Source organism: Meleagris gallopavo, chromosome 6, assembly GCF_905368555.1.
Source record: "Meleagris gallopavo chromosome 6, MGAL_WU_HG_1.1, whole genome shotgun sequence".
NCBI lineage: Eukaryota > Metazoa > Chordata > Aves > Galliformes > Phasianidae > Meleagris > Meleagris gallopavo.
The window spans coordinates 1,792,355-1,806,851 of NC_139409.1; the positions used below are offsets into that span (position 1 = coordinate 1,792,355).

A 14,497-nucleotide genomic window follows, 5' to 3' on the forward strand; every position below is an offset into this window, starting at 1 on the left:
ACGTGTTGAGGTGACCGAACTAGTTGTCCTGTTCATCACCATGCCAACAGGACTGATGATCTACTAACAAAACACTTGCATTTTTCATTTTCCTAATGGAAAACTGTTTTGTTTTGTTTTGTGCTGCCTTTCTTAGCCTGTGGCAATGTCAGCAGTGATATGGAAGGATTATTAGTGTTATCACTGGGGAGATAGAAGAGGGATGGCTGCATTTTAGGATGAGATGTAATGGCCTTAAGTTGTGCTGGGGAGGCTCAGGTTGGATATTAGGAACAATTTATTCTCTGAAAGAGAAGTCAGACACTGGCACAAGCTGCCCTGGGAGTGAGGGGCTCACCGTCCTTGGATGTGTTCAAGAAGCATGGAGATGTGGCACTGAGGTACATGGTTAGAAGACATGGTGGGGTGAGTTGGGCTTGGACTCTAGGATCTTAGAGGTCTTTTCCAACCTTTATGATTCTATTTCTTTAGATTGTTTATTTCCTTATTCAGTGAGTGTGGGAAATAAGCCATAAACCAAAAGGCTTCAAATGTGAGTTTGTTTGACTTTGATGATTCAGTTTAAGATTTTTTAGACACTAAATACACACATCAGTGTCCTTCCCCACCTACATATTGGATGTTTTAGTCTGAACTTCAGTCAGCCAAAAGGCATGAAAAAATCTTCAAGACTGATGCTCACAAGCTCTCTGTGGACTGGAAGGAATGGCAAAAAATCAATTGATACTGAATGCACAGCGTTTACCCAACTAAAATGAGGGAAGATAAGTCCCACTGAGAGTAATGGTAAAATAGTCTTTAAAAAAAGAGTTATCTCATGCTGTTTTAGAGAACTTAGTGTATTTATGTAGCCTCCTGTCCTACAATGTTGGCCCATGACATCAGAGGCAGATGTTGGTGGGATGACAGTAGGGGTCGAACCTTTCCACCAATATTCCACTGCATTTTCTTTCTGTGTGAGTGATGGCAGCAGAGGAGCAATCTGACAGAATGGTGTCTGACATGGAAGTGTGTATAGAGCAGTGGGGTGTCACTGAATTCCTCCATGAACTAAAAGTGGCACCCGCTGACGTTCACTGATGCCTGCTGAACGTTTATGGGAGACCACACAGGATGTGAGCACAGTGAGGAGTGGGTGGTGCATTTCAGCAGCAGCATCAGTGGGTCACCTCTGCTGATGCAGATTTGTGCAAGCACAGCATGAAGGCTTTTGATCATTGCTGGCAAAAAGACACAGCAAATGGTGTGACTAGGTTGAAAAAGAGTTTTGCAGCTGAGAATTTGTTCTAGCACGTAGTGCTATTGCGCTCCTTGCACTGGTTATCATTTCCATGAAAATAAAAAGGAGGCATTACTTTTGGAGCGACCTAGGCAATATATGCCATCAACCAATTTAGGATAACATTTTTTTGCGACTAGGAGATGTGGTGAAGTACTTGCTAATGGGCTTAGCAGAACATTTGCAGCCTGAAAGAATCCTAAGGATGCATTGTAGTGCTTTGCCAACCCTGATCAAAGTTAGAGTTGTATGAATTAATTTATAAAGTGAACACTCAAATTGTTTATAAATGTGAGAGGGATCAGGTAATAGGCTCAGTCCAGGGAGTTTTGACTTTCCTTTGAAAAAAGGAAAGCAGAAATTTCAATCTTTATTTTTAAAGTAAGCTCCACGTTCTTTTACACGCGCACACACACACATACATATATGCAGTTAAAATAAATTTCCCTTTGGAAAAAAAAAAAAGAAGCATTTGAGTACCAGGACAGCTGCGACTCAGTCTCCTTCAACATGCTGTTGTTTTGGTTTCTCTTTTAATTTGACTGGAAAGTTATATTATTAATATTATTATTGCAATAATAATTGTCTGTATACTCCTAATCGAAGCCCATTCTTAGCCTAAGGGAAAGTATAGGCTGAGCAAGGCATGGACTAGAAGATGGAAGAGAGTAGGTTGGATTAGTAAGAGACAGAATAAAAATTAATATGCTAAATTATGTTATAATTTTAATCCGAAGTGTAAATTGCATCAAAGCTTTGTTACTTTGGAGGGTTTCTGGGTCTTCTGTTTTACTGCATTGGCTGTCGAATGAGTAGAAGAGCAGCTCTCATTTTGAAAAGAGACATGAAGAGTTCTTTTTTTTTTTCCTTTCTCTGCTTATTTCAGACCAAAATACTTACCCCCCTCTCCCCCTCCAAATTCAGCAACTGTGAATGCAGAATCAATGAATTTTAATGGAGAAAAGCTGTAACTCTGCCTCACATCTGTCCCTGAAGCTCACCTCACTCAGAGTTACTCCTGCATTGCATTTCACATTGACTGAGCAGATTCAAGCCAAGACTGCTGCTCTCTCCACATCATTTCCTTCTCACCATCTCTTTGCAGTTGAGTTTCTGAACAGGTTATCTCCCAACTCAACGTAGTTTGCCATCTCTTTGAAAGAGGTTGGGTTCTGTGTTTGATTTTGTGCAGCTCCTGCCATGATGGGAAGCTTATGAAGATATGAGCAACAAAGTCATGCAATCATTAAGGTTGGAAAAGCCTTCTGAGATCCCCAAGTCCAATCCCAGCCCATCCCTACCATGCCCACTGACCATGTCCCTCAGTGCCAAACATTTATCCTCTTCATGAAAACCCCCGGGGCTGTGATTCCATCACCCCCTTGGGCAGATGGGGCATTTCCTCCATGTGGGGAGCAGGTTGGTGACATTAACATGACTGTGCTGGGTGACATTAACATGACCCCATCTGGCTCGTGGTTCCTTTTTTGGATGACAATTGTTATAGTCTATACTTTGTGACTGAGAATGTATGATGTAAGAGTCCATGATTAATTACCTGCATGTTTTAGACACTGATGTATTAAAAAAAGCCAAATATTATTAGATCTAAGTGGGGAGAAAACACTGAAGGGAGAGAAAAAGCCTTCTTATTGGGAATTTCCTGCTTTTTAGCTTCTTGATCTCCTAATCTGCATCTGAGATTTTGTTCTTATTTGGTTTGGGTTTTGTTTTGCTCTGAATTAGGATGAGCCAAGAGGCATTCCATATGAGAAGGGAGGGAATAAACGATGCAAGCACAGATCCCACTGCTCCTGGCATGAATTTTAGAGCTGCCATCTTCCTGCCCTAGATAGCTGTCAGTGTTAGGCTAGTCAGGCAGGGTTCCCAGAGGATAAAGAAGCAGAATTGCTCTTGATCATCAGCAAAAAAAGTTTGTTTGTTTGTTTTTATTTTTTTATGATAGGCACAGAGAACAATGGTGTTTTTTGTTGTTTTTTTTTTTTTTTTTCACTAGCTACTGGATTATTCTCCCCTCTCTCAATCAAATGTAAAATGAGGGTAGATGCATATCCCCGTCGTGCATTGACCCAGCAAATTTTGGCTAGCTGTGCATCCCCAGGAATGCATCCCTGAGTACAGGTGGGTTTTGCTCACTCTCTCCTTTCCTCTTGCCCTTCTTGCAGGCATCCAGCACGCGCCCAGAGTGCAGCATCATGCTGGAGATTGAAGAGGAACGCAGCCAGTGCCTGGCAGAGATCACTGAGGATAATCAGACCTCAGGTATGGGAGCAACTTCTTCCATCTCTGACCCTCAGGCTCCCAACCCTGGATTCACATCTGCCTTGTCTGTGCCATTTCTTGTCCCTCTTGCAGCAGCAGGGTGCTGGCTGAGTTTGCTTTGGCTGATGTTGAGCTCTTATGTTAGGAAGGAGAGATATTGATCCTTCTGAAGCACAGTTCCACCAGCCAAGTGTTTGAATAGCTTGATGATGATCACCCACAGGGGGGTGAACCTCAGCCATCTCAGCTGTTTAATCAATGTCAGTCACACCTCCTTCTGAACTGGAAGTGTCTTAACCAACTCTGATACCTTTACTCAACTCCCTCCTTCAATGATCAGGAGAAGAGGGTCAAGTCGACAGTGCCAGCTTTGCTCTCCATTCTCCCAAATTTTCCCCATCCCAGCAGCCATGGAGCTGTGCCTCCTTTGAGCAGAAGGCATGACACAGCATGCATTGGACAGGTGGTGTTTCAGAACAGGAGAGATGCTGCAGGACGTGACTGTGAGGATGAGGGATATTTCATACTGCTGAAGTTCCTTGGTAGGCAGCCTGTAGGGAGCTTGGGGTATTTTGGCACTCGTGCTCAGCCCTTAATTGTAGAGATCTGAGTGGCAGAGAAATAAAGGTTTTATTCTGGTCTTGTCCAGTCATATCTCACAGCAGTTAAGTCAAAGCCCCAGGAATGAGATGTTGGGGTGGATTTGTCCCCTCCTAGTGCCTCTCTCAAGGCAGGGTCAGAGTTTATGTGTAAAGGAGGTGTAGGGACCAGTGGAAGACTGGTGGGTTCCAAAAAGAGGAGATCACATCGGTTGGGGTAGAGGTAGGAAGATGCATATCCTGCTTTACATTTGCATCCCACCTCCTGAAAGAGGAAAAAGTGAAAGATGTCTTCTCATCCTCTTTCACTTAGCACTGCTCAAAATAGGCTACAGACCAAAGGGCTGTTCTGCATGATGCTTATTAATGAGAGAACAGCATCCTTGGGCCAAGCTGGTCCCTCAGGGAGCTCTACTGAATGCAAGGAAGGCTTTTGGCCCCTGCTTTTGTCTATTAAGATATGTTTTCCTTTGATTTCAAGCATCCCCATGCAGTTAAATAGAGCTGTTTGAAGAAATGTTCTCCTGGAATACAGTAAAGAAGGGAGAAGTCAGGGTACTTAAATACATCCTCTGAAAGCCAACTAAATGCTTCATTTCATTTTCATGCACACTTGGAGAAATTCAATTAAATGCAGCACATTCATAATGAAAGAATAAATATTCGAGTGTTAATCTTTTTTTCTCCTTTTTCAAAATGATCTTCCTCATTAAAAAGTTTAGTCCAAAACATGTTATGTGTTGTTGTTTTGGCTTTTTTTTTTCTTTCCACTGAATTAAACGAGCTTATTTTTGTTGATTCTGATGTAAGAGCATGCTCAGCCTTACTGCGTGCCATCCATGCCTAAAGCATAAGAAAGTGTATAAACACCTTCTGGAGTTTGTTTTTCATAAGGGAATGCTGAAATATTGGGTTGTAGGAATTCTGCATTTCGTCCCATTGCTACCATAGTCATTACACAAGATACGAGCACTGTAAGATGTTCTCCTCCACGGAGATGGTGACTACTACCCCTGAGTCAATCTGCATGAATCAGTTTGTTGAAATGGTCATTGATGATATCAGTGTGGAACACGTGTGTGCATGGACTCCTACAGCCAAATTTTAGAAGGCAATCTACATCAGTAGGTATTTAAGAGCTCAATATATGACTTCCAGCAAAGAACTCACCTCTGCCCTTGCAATCAGTGGAAAGAAGCCTCAACGTCTGATGTGTGATTGCTCTGGCACTGAAGTGGGTGACCAATACATAAGTGCCTCAGCTTTTGGAGATGTCTGTTTTGGAAGTGACATGGACCAACAACTTCTAAATGTCTAAACAGCATGTGTTCCCTGATGGAGTGTCCAACACATGATGTGTGAGCTCAAGTAGAGTGAAAAAGCTCTTTTTCTGTGAAAGTCAGTAATTATAGCTGAGCACAGCTGCAAAATTCAGCTCTGAACTTTGGAGAGGTGGAGGAGGGGGCAGTTCAGTTGGCAGAGAAGACATGGAAGTGATGACAGGAGATCACACGGAGGTGAAGTTTATTTCCAGCAACGCTAAGACTGAACAATTTAAAAATAAATGTTGCATAAAACCTCCTAGCTAAATTCCCTAGAAAAGCATTAACTGTAATGTGGCTCAGTCTCACAAAGGAGGAGAATGGAAAGCAATTGGAGCTCTCTGCCAGTTGTAACGTAGTACAGTGATTTATGGCCAGGTAGGTGTATTGCCTTCTGTGCATTCAACATCCTGTTAGCAAGAAGAAAATCACTTGAGATTTAACAGCCAATTTATTATCCTTTCTAATTGAATGAGTGGGATTAAGGAAACTTGCAGTTCCAATACAGTCTAGAAATAAAGCTTTGTTTAGAAGCCATTATCAGTTGTATCGATCGGAGGGGCTTAATCACAGCTGTAATTTGTTGTGTCAAATAGATTAGTCATTTGTAAAGAACACCTGATGGTAATACTGAGATTAATCACTAGCTCAGTGTAAGCAGGTAGATTTCCACTGATAAACAATAACATCTGTCTTAACACTGTTTTGTGTTTGAACAGCCGTTAATTATAGTGGGTATAGGTGTGTGAGTTAAATCAATGCTTTCTTTTCAAATTAAATGTCTGTGTTTTCAGTGCACGTGGTGGGGGCCAATTGCTGTTCCTAGAATCAGTCATGGACCACAGATAGCCACCGTTGGTGAGACTGGAGTCTCTCTTTTCTCTATTAGGCCCATTTTTGAGGAAACCGTGTCTGATAAGATGATGTTGTCTTTCTGAGTGCAGAAGGTGCAACTGGGATGCAACAGCAGTGGAGATTGGTTTAAGCTGTCAGCACGTGGAAAGAATAAAATGGCTGTGAGATTGACGTTTGGGCTTTAAGGAAGTTGCTAACCATCAGAGGGCACAGAGCTGCAGGAAGGAATGCTTTATTGGCTCCACAATGGAACGTGCCCAGTTTATGAAAGGGCGTGTAAGATGCAGTTGTGCTTTGCAGTATGGAATTGAGTTTCATGAGCTGGACTGCCCTGGCAGCCCTCTGCCCTGTTATCCTTTCACCTCAGTGATCAGATAACGTGATCTTGTACCTCTTGTAAAGTGGTGATTGTGATTGCAATACAGAGGTGGATTCTTTATCATTGAGATCAAGTCCAGGTAGACTGAGATCTGTTGGCTTCACGTGGGCAAATAGCTACTGGTTGGGAATAACTTTTGGTGAGGGATCTCTGATTTTATGTTGCTCTGAGGTATTCTAGCTGAATGTAGGCATCTCTTTTAGGATGCAGTGAATCGTGTTCAGATTGTTGTATTGTGGAGGCTTAGCTCAGCTGTGCTGGAAATAACCCAGCTCCCAGGTGGGTCCCATCCTCTTGTTCACTGGTTTGGAGGGGATTGGGGTAAGTGAAGCGAAGTCTCACTTCCATCATTAGAAGACATGAATCTGTGTGTTCACATACAGAATTGCATTTGGAGGAATGGAACCTTCATTGGGGCATTTGTTATATGATCTTTCCAGCCTCTTTTATTCCCCAAAGAGGGTTTACAGTACAATTTATAGCGCTACTAAGAAAAAGTCTTCTGTAGAACTTATTACAGTGCAAATGGCAGGTCTCTTCCCTGCCCAGTGCAGGAGGTGATGCACACAGTGCCTCATCTCAGTCTCAGTGCAGAGCATATTCCTAAGTGACCTAAAAACCAGTGATGTTGCCTGTACTTTTCCTACAGTGTGATATAGAGGACCTTTGCTGGGTTTGACATGATGGCAACTGGGCACTGGTTATTACTTCCTTTATCACAATGCCTGGAGAAGGTATTGCTGAGCTGCATCACAGATGTACTTGGGTGTTGAACTGGTGATGTTTTGTAGTTTTGTCACGTGGGAATTGGCTGGCTTTCTTTGCAGGCCACATGCTGATCTCGTGGCAAGCATGGCAGGGTTGCAGTAGTTCAGATACTGAGAATGACACAGATCATAGGTGCACGTAGATGTCACACATGTGTGAATCATTTAGAATGAATCACAGAATCACAGAATGGCACAAATTGGAAGAGACCTCAAAGATCACCTAGTTACAACCCCCCTGCGAAAGAGGGTTGGTTTTCTTTTTACTCCAGATTCTTTAATTTCCCACCTTAAATGTGTTCTAATCTCTCTCCATGCTGGTCTCATAGTTGTTCTCCCTGCAAACTTTGCCTCATTTGACATCCATGGACTATTGCAACTCTAGCATCATGCTTTAGTAGGCATGGTGGGGATGGGTTGAGAGTTGGACGAGATGATCTTAGTGGTCTTTTCCAACCATTATGACTCCCTAACAGCACTATTGCTGAAGTGAAGGTGGTTCGTGAGTTTTCTTGGCTTCAGTTTTTCTCCTTTAAACTAAAAGTAATGCTATTTTCGTATCTAGAAGGGGTAAGTTAAGGACAAGTACATTGAAATGTGTCCAGTTGTAGTTTTTTTATGGTTTAGACTTCTAACAGAATTGTGCATAGATAGAATATGAAAGTCAGTATTTTGGCAGCACCTCAGTTTAAATTCACAGGAAAATATTATGTTCCTGCAGAGAAATAACACTTCCAAAGAGAAATCCCATGGAGTTCAGGTTAGATAAGTCAGGTTTTCTATCTTCTCCCAGTGAATCTATATGTAGTATCATGCATCACTCTGAATTGGCTGTGGTGCAGATTTTGTGGGTGATATTTTCCTAGAAGCTGCCAAGAGAGTTCCTTGGGGAATCTCAAATTATATCCAAGATACACAAAACCACATTCCCCTGTACACTAGTGCCAAGTAATGCAATGCAGGAATGGGCAAGCAGAGGCAAGAGCTCAAGTCCTGACAGTGCTCTGGCACTCAATATCAGTGGGACATAGAGCCCTAGAGTTCATCAGCCAGTTCCTGGGTAGTTCTGCCTGGGCAGCTGCAGGATCTGTTCACTGTATCATTGGAAAAGACCTATAAGATCATCTAGACCAACCATCAAGGCCAAATCAGACCCAGGATTTGAGTGCCTTCAACAAAGCTTCCCCACTGGATGAGCATCATGAGAAGTTTTGGGGGTTGCTCTGCAAACAGGGGTTGCCACACAGTCAGTAGCTGCTGCAGTAAGATGATATGCAGTACCTGCTTGGGCTGTTGTCTTTCCATTTCTCTTTGCTTTCCAGCTTATGGGGCTGCTCCTCTGGTAGCATCTCCCAGCCTACAATATAAATCAAGATGGTAATTCTATAGCCTGGTCTTCTCCAAAGCATTTATTAGTTGGAGCTTATGAGAGTTCCTCAGACCTCTGTTACTTTGAAAATGCGTATGAGCATATTTCAGAATGCAATCCCAGCCCCACTGAAAACTAAGCTTTTACTCCAGATTCTTTTTCAACCAAGACATCTGCGTGCAGTGCTGTAACTGCTCAGATGATAATACAGATAGCAGCAGTAGGGCTAGGAGGAGAAGGTAGCTGGAGGCAGTTCTGCTTTCCAGGCCCACAGATGGTGGCAAATCTCTCCCCATGTGAAGTGTGTCAGAGCCCCTAAGGCTTGCTGCAGGGCAGGTTTCGTTGCTGCATGGCTTCCTGCTGACTTCCACTTGCTTTTTTGTTTTTTATCCCTGAGCACCAACTGTTGTTTTTTCACTGTTGTTTGCCTTTGTTTTGTTTTTTAAGAAAGCTCCCCTTGCAGTGGCTGCAGTTTACAGATAGTTCAGCTTAATCCGAAGCATCCAAATAAAATAAAATAATAATTGGCCTTGTCAACAAAAGCAATCACGTCTAGGTGAGTTGACTGTGCTCATTATCTCCTTTATCTCATCATTGCTAATTGATTCTCTCTGCAATCAGAAATTCTTTCAGAAGTGACAGAGTCAATTAGGGATGACAGCTGAATGAGGTACTGTGTGACTCATATTTGGATGGGGTGAGCAGCTGTGGAGACCATGCTTCTATGCAGGAAACTGTGATGTCCCATAGTTAATGACCTTCATGGAGAGTGGTGGCAATATTAGGCAGATCTCAGGCATGGAAAATCTAGCTCAGATTCATAGATTAATAGCGTGCAAGTTTGAGAGAAAATACTTGAGGACACAGAGTTGACATTTAAACCACAGAAGACTGCTGACTCTGATGATCTATGTTGATGGGAGGGGATTTTCTGTGTTTATATGGGTCCTTGGCTTGGTAACAGAAATTGCTGAGGGTGGCAAAGACCTCTGGAGATCACCTAGTTCAAACCTCAGCCTAAAGCAGTCAACCAGCACAGGGTGCTCAGGGCCGTGTCCAGTTGGGTTGGATATCTCCATGGATGGAGGAAACCTGTCTAGACAACTTGCTCCAGTGTTTATGCTTGTTAACTGCAAATAAAAATAAATAAGTAAAAAAAACAGAACAACTTAGGTTTAAATGGATTTCCTTGTGTTTTAGTTTGAACTCTTCTGTTGGGTATTGGGCACCACTGAGAAAATGCTGGCTCTATTTCTTCCCCCCAAATCCCAGCTGCTCCAGGCTCTTCGTCATCTTCGTTGCCCTTTGTTGGACACTTTCCAGTATGTTCACAACTCTGTTGTACTGAGGAGACCTAGAACTGGACACAACCCTTCAGGTGCTGAGCAGAGGGGAAGGATCACATCCCTTGACCTGCTGCTACTTTGCCCAGTGCAACCCAGGACATCTTTAGCCTCCTAAATGGCAAGGTCACATTGCTGGCTCACCTTCAGCTTGGTACCCACCTGCAAGTTCAGGTCCTTCTCTGCAAAGCCTGTAAAGTGCACGGCTTTACTGCTCCCCAGGTGCAGGATTTTGCATTCCCTTTATTGAACTTCACTTTTTAAATGCTTTTTCAAGACTTTTTTCATCCAAAAAGGAAGGCCTTCTGCTCTATTTGGATTCTGACTTCCTACAGAAGTTAAATGGAAGTGAAAGAAGCTCAGCACTTCACAGCTAGAGGCTGTCAGCATCTTACAGATGAACATTTTATCTGTTTGCTCAGTAATAAGGAGATAGCTGAGGTGATTTTCTAAGTGTCACTGAGGATTGCCAGTAGCCATTGAGGAGCTGCTACAGTTGAGCTCCTTCTGATGGCCTGAGTACTTCAGCACTGCATTTTGTATTTGCAATCTAGACCTGTCTGTCATTGTAGCAGGATTTAAAACCCAATTGAAAAGTCAAAAAGTGGAAAATATGAATGAAAATAATCCCAGTCACCCTCCCTGCTCTTCGCTTATTAAGTTGTATATGCCTCAACTTGCTGTGAGCAACAGAGCTGACTCCTGTAATCTCATCACCAACATTTTCTCGTACAAGTGAATCCAGATGGAGAACAGCCCGTGTTGTTTATCCTCCATATAATGTCTTTCCCATTCCACAGTTCTGCAGTGGAGGTTGGCTTGAAAAGCCAGATCTGGAAGTTGGGGTTCTTTGACAGTCTCCCTTGAAGACGTCAAGGCGTGTTTGACGAGGGAAGAAGCAGTGAACATACGGAAATTAAAAGTCAAGCTGGAAAAACGTTAATGAAGTTTAAATGAGGAGTCTGTTTATTCATCACCATCTGTTTATAATGCAGTAAGATAAAAGGTAATTAATAGCTCCTTGCCAGCAAAAGTTCAAGTGAATTCTCACCTTCCCAGTTGCATAAGACCTCTTGGGGCAGATGATATGTAGGTTGGGTTTATATGGCAGCCCAGTTGTCAGCAGGTATCCAGGTGCTCCAACACTGGAGGAGATGGGGTGGATGGACACTCACCCAGGGCTGGGAATGTATGATGTTTTCAGGCTGCATCTCTGAGAGCTGCCAAATGCTTCTATGGGTGCTGCTTACACCTTCACTTGAATCAGGATTGATGGTTTATTGGCCACTGTTTTAAAGTCAGTAGTGTAGGGATTATTGAGACAAGCCACTGAGCTGGCAGGTTTGAAAGGTGGTAGTTTTCTGGGGGTGGTTCAAAGCACTCAAAGAAAGCAGTTGAGAAAAACAGCCCCTTGGACGGGGGTTGATTCATGAAAGCATGAGTCATAGATCAAAGATCTGACTTCATAGAATCATAGACTCATAGAATGGCCTGGGTTGAAAAGGACCACAATGATCATGCAGTTCCAACCCCCTGCTATGTGCAGGTCACCAACCAGCAGCCCAGGCTGCCCAGAGCCACATCCAGCTTGGCCTTGAATGCCTGCAGCGATGGGGCATCCACAGCCTCCTTGGGCAACCTGTTCCAGTGCCTCACCACCCTCTGGCTGAAAAACTTCCTCCTAACATCCAATCTAAACCTCCCCTGTCTCACTTTAAAATAATTCCCCTCTGTCCTATTACTATCCACCCATGTAAACAGTCATTATAGGTGCTTTTGAACAATCAGTATGGCCACCAGTTACTATTTCAGAGGCCAGTAGGACTCTTAAAATTGCTGTGTCATGTCTACTAGCCCCTCCAACATTCTCATACATCCTAGGGCATCAGGAATGGCATTAAGAGCCTTTTTATAAGAAGCTAAATCAAGCCCTGAGGATCTAATTAATATATTCAGTGAACGCTGGAGGGTATACCAGTTCAGTCTAACATAGTCATGGAATCATTTGAGTTGGAAGGGACCATTAAAGACCATCTGGTCCAATTCCCCTGCAGTGAACAGGGGCACGTGCAGCTTCATCAGGTGCTCAGACCTTGAATGTCTCTAGGGACGGGGCATCCACTCCGGGCAACCTGTGCCAGTGCTTCACTACCCTTATTGTAAAAAACATTTCTCTTCTATCCAGCCTAAATCTCCCCTCTTTTAGTCTGAAACCATTCAGTCAGGTGTTATCACAACAGACTCTGCTAAAGATTCTGTCTCCTTTCTTACCGCCTCCCTTTGAATACTGAATAATCGCTTGAATTGGTTCTTAACGATCTCTTTAATGTCAAAAGGACCTACAAGACATCTTTCTCTGTTCTTTCCTTATCTTCTTACCTTATCTTCCGAGTTACTATACTCCCTAACTCTGGTCCAGGCAATATAGAGGGTTTCTTGATTTCAGTCTTGCTATGACCAGCAGCATTGATGGTCTGAGCTTCTGAGTTGGTCCTCACCGTTCCTGGGCAATGTTCAGGAATGAATGTGTTCTCCCACTGAAGGGGTTCTCCCTAAAATCTCATCACCCTGCCCTGTAGAGCTAAGAGCTGTTTTTTGCCTCAACCTCATCTTTCTACAGACACGGCCATGAGATAAGATGTTACCACATCTGTTTTCTCCCTTCATATGCTGAAGGGGGTGGAGACTTTGCTTTTGTTTTGCCTGTTGCTGACATGTCCTGGCTGCAAGCTTTCAAACAAATGACAGTGTTTATTTGACTCGGCAACAGCTGTCCTGTAGCTTTTGGGGATTAACAGCCATTTATTGGACATAAGTCTTGTACTGGGAAAGGCAGTTTATTTTGGAGAATGTGTCACATTTGGAAATGCCATCAGACTTGTTGGTTATTTTTATTTTTGTATGCTATAAAATAGAAATGCACACAGCACTAGTTTTGCAAAGGTTACAGAAGTAAATGCCATCGCCATAGACCAAAAATGGATGGAAAGCAAACCCAAAATGTTTTCAAAGCTCTGGATAATTGCTCATATGAAATCTATTTATGGAGAGCTTTTAATATTTTTTTTGACAGCACTTTGTAATTGTCTGCTTCACATCTCATCAGGTTTCTGGTAAAGAAATCTCTCTTTCCTAATTTTTTTTTTTATTTTTATTATTTTCTTTCTGATTGTGCCAAAGCATTTTCATCATGGTACCCATCTATCTCATGTGCAACAAGTACACTGGGAAAATGTTACATATGGCATAAGTTATGTGGAGCTTCTGTTACTGTATATGGCTAAGATCCAACACCTGCTGCAGACAGTGGGGATTTTACTGTGCACTGGACTTACTGTAACCTAGATGTCTTTACTTCTTGGTAGCCAGAATATTTAACATAGGAAAGTGAAGTTGTGGAGAAAAGGAGAAGCTGAGGTCTGAGGTGCCACACTGAGTATAAGTAGGGCTTCTGTTAAGAAAACCTTTTGAATTACTCAAACTTTGTTCTTGCCTTCCAACCATCAGTGTTGTGGGCAAGAAGCACACTTCCAGCATAAACTCCAGCCCATTCAATGGGAAGGAACCAAATAATGAAGGTTTTACTCTCCAGCTTTGCGTGCTGACTGCAGTATCTTTCTAGTAGTAAATCAGGAATCTGTGGCTTATGATTTGTTGAAGAAAGTTCCCCTTTATGCTTCCTTTTTCTGTGGGGTGTCATATTTAGCAGTGTGTAGCTGTATGTGCTACATATAATAGTATTTACTAAAAGAGCAAGGCTTGGCTTAAAATTTCCTCCATTGCAAAGCGCATTCTTTGGTATTGGAGGAAGAGAATAAATCTATAAAATAATACCATATGATATTTATAATTCCACTTCCACTGATGCTTTAATTGTGCTTGCTACTCTTTAGTGAGGAAGTCAAGCTGAGCTAGTCGTTTGGTCATCACTTAACTTGAGTGACCAAGTCATAGAATTATCATAGAGTTGTTTGAGTTGGAAAAGACCCTAAAAGTTCATTTATTCCAGCTCCCAGGTTTAATTTCTGTGAGCACAGAGGGATTTGGACAAGGAATGAGGAAATGCTGGAATAATCTTTTAAACATCCTCTATGTCCAAGCATTAAAGATCTCTTATTTAGAAGCTGAAGAGGAATGACGTTACATTTTAGGCTTTATAAATCTTTGTTTTGCGTCTTGGCATCTTTTGTTTCAGTTCACCCGTTCTCCTATTAGGCAGAAGGACTCAGCTTACAAATATCATTAAAGAAAAGAATGATGTGGAGAGATGGAGTCAAGTGTTTGTTTAGTTTGTTGGTTCA

At 42.5% G+C, this 14,497-nt stretch overlaps 1 protein-coding gene across 1 annotated transcript in view; it reads left to right on the forward strand.

Annotated features, from left to right (window-relative positions):
* Positions 1–3,491: 3,491 nt before the first annotated feature.
* The window catches only part of LOC100303683 (vasoactive intestinal polypeptide receptor), a gene marked incomplete at its 5' end in the record, with an annotated part of 63,314 nt that continues 52,308 nt past the window's right edge, over positions 3,492–14,497 (forward strand). The window contains 1 exon segment of the mRNA NM_001303178.1: positions 3,492–3,562. Within this exon segment, the coding sequence (NP_001290107.1) occupies positions 3,492–3,562 (71 nt within the window).